The sequence below is a fragment of the Dendrobium catenatum genome, unplaced genomic scaffold (assembly GCF_001605985.2).
Source record: "Dendrobium catenatum unplaced genomic scaffold, ASM160598v2 original_scaffold_12666, whole genome shotgun sequence".
NCBI classification, from domain to species: domain Eukaryota; kingdom Viridiplantae; phylum Streptophyta; class Magnoliopsida; order Asparagales; family Orchidaceae; genus Dendrobium; species Dendrobium catenatum.
The window spans coordinates 1-1,686 of NW_021331126.1; the positions used below are offsets into that span (position 1 = coordinate 1).

At 37.7% G+C, this 1,686-nt stretch overlaps 1 protein-coding gene across 1 annotated transcript; it reads left to right on the top strand.

Moving 5' to 3' along the window:
* Positions 1-47: 47 nt before the first annotated feature.
* LOC114578401 lies at positions 48-1,540 on the top strand (the record flags this gene model as incomplete). The annotated part of the gene is made up of 1 exon (XM_028691552.1): positions 48-1,540. A coding segment is annotated over one exon (1,493 nt), but the record flags the coding sequence as incomplete, so codon positions are not given.
* Between the last annotated feature and the right edge of the window lie 146 nt (positions 1,541-1,686).

The following is a 1,686-nucleotide window of genomic DNA, read 5'->3' on the forward strand; positions in this document are numbered from 1 at the left end:
ACCAGTTACTCCTACCACTCCTGGTAGTAATACAAATGCGGAGGCAGGTGATCCTGTTAGTGCAGAAGTGGATAAGCATCTAAAACTTTTCCAGAGTTTGAAACCTCCATTGTTTAAGGGAGGAGTTGATGCTAGAAGTGCTGAAGACTGGATCATCAGGATAGAGAAAGTTTTAAAAGGAATGAGATGTCCTGATAATAGACGTGTATCTCTGGCAATCTTTTTGCTAGAGGGTGAAGCTGAAAGGTGGTGGAGGGGACAACAGTTGGAAAAATTCAGAGGAAAATCTGAGGAACAAATTATGTGGGAGGAATTTGAACAAGTATTCAGGGATTGGTACGTTCCTCCATCAGCGAGACAAGCAATGCAGGAGAATTTTATAAATTTAAAGCAAGGAGCAAAAACTGTTATTCAGTATGAAGTAGAATTCACAGCTCTGTCTAGGTATGCTCCTCAGCTTATCAGTACTTCTAAGGAAAAGTGTTACAGATTTTTAAAAGGATTGAGAGACTCACTGAGACAGCCATTAATTCCTCTTCGTATAAAAGATTTAGCTGAATTAGTGGAAAGTGCCAGATTGCTAGAAAATGATATAGAAATGATGAAACATAAATGGGAGACTAAAGATAGAAAGAGACAATTTGATTATAGAGGTGGATCATCCAAAAAGCAGAAGTTCAATCAGAATCAACCACAACAGTCTATGAGATTACCTATACTACCAGTTTGTACAACCTGTGGAAAATCTCATCCAGGGAGATGCCTGATGAATTCAGGAAAGTGCTATTTGTGTGGAGAACCAGGTCATATTAAGAGGAACTGTCCAAGGAATGGTCAAAGAGGCACAGAAATTAGAGGCAGTCAAAGGACAGATTATTACATGGGTGCCAGACCACAGATGAATCAACCTGCTTTGAAGATAAAAGGAGAAACCTCAAGTGAAGCAGTCAGATCAGCACCAGCTAGAGTTTTTGCTTTATCTTCCCAAGAGGCCAAAGACTCTTCTGAGGTGGTAACAGGTACTTTAACTATCTCAGATTTACCTGCTAGAGTACTTTTTGATTCTGGTGCGTCACATTCATTTATATCTGAGATATTTTGTGAGAAAGTAAATGTGGAACCGGTCTCTTTTAATCCTGGATTACATGTTAGATTACCTACGGGTAATTATTTGAATGCCAGTACTAAATGCTCAGTTGAATTTATGATAAATAGTAGAAGATTTCAAACTGATTTGATAGTACTCCCATTAGTGGAATTTGACATAATCCTAGGAATGGATTGGTTAGTCAAGCACTTTGCAACTATTGAATGTTGGAAGAAGAAGGTCAGATTTGATTTGCCTGAAGAAGAAGTATTTTATTTTCAATGTGAAAGAGGAGTAGTTTCTTCCTTGATTGCCTTTAGTCAAGTGCTTAAAAGTCTAAGAGCTGGTGACTTAATCTTCTTATCAAAGTTAGAAGCAATTAAAGCGGAAAGTAATGATATATATTCCATTCCTATTGTGAATGAATTTATAGATGTTTTCTCTGAGGAATAGAAGGAATTACCTCCGGAGAGAGAGGTTGAATTTTCAATTAATTTACAACCTGACACAAGTCCTATTGTCAAGGCACCTTATAGAATGGCAACCAAAGAATTGCAAGAATTGAAAGGTCAGTTGGCTGAACTGATTGAGAAGGGTTT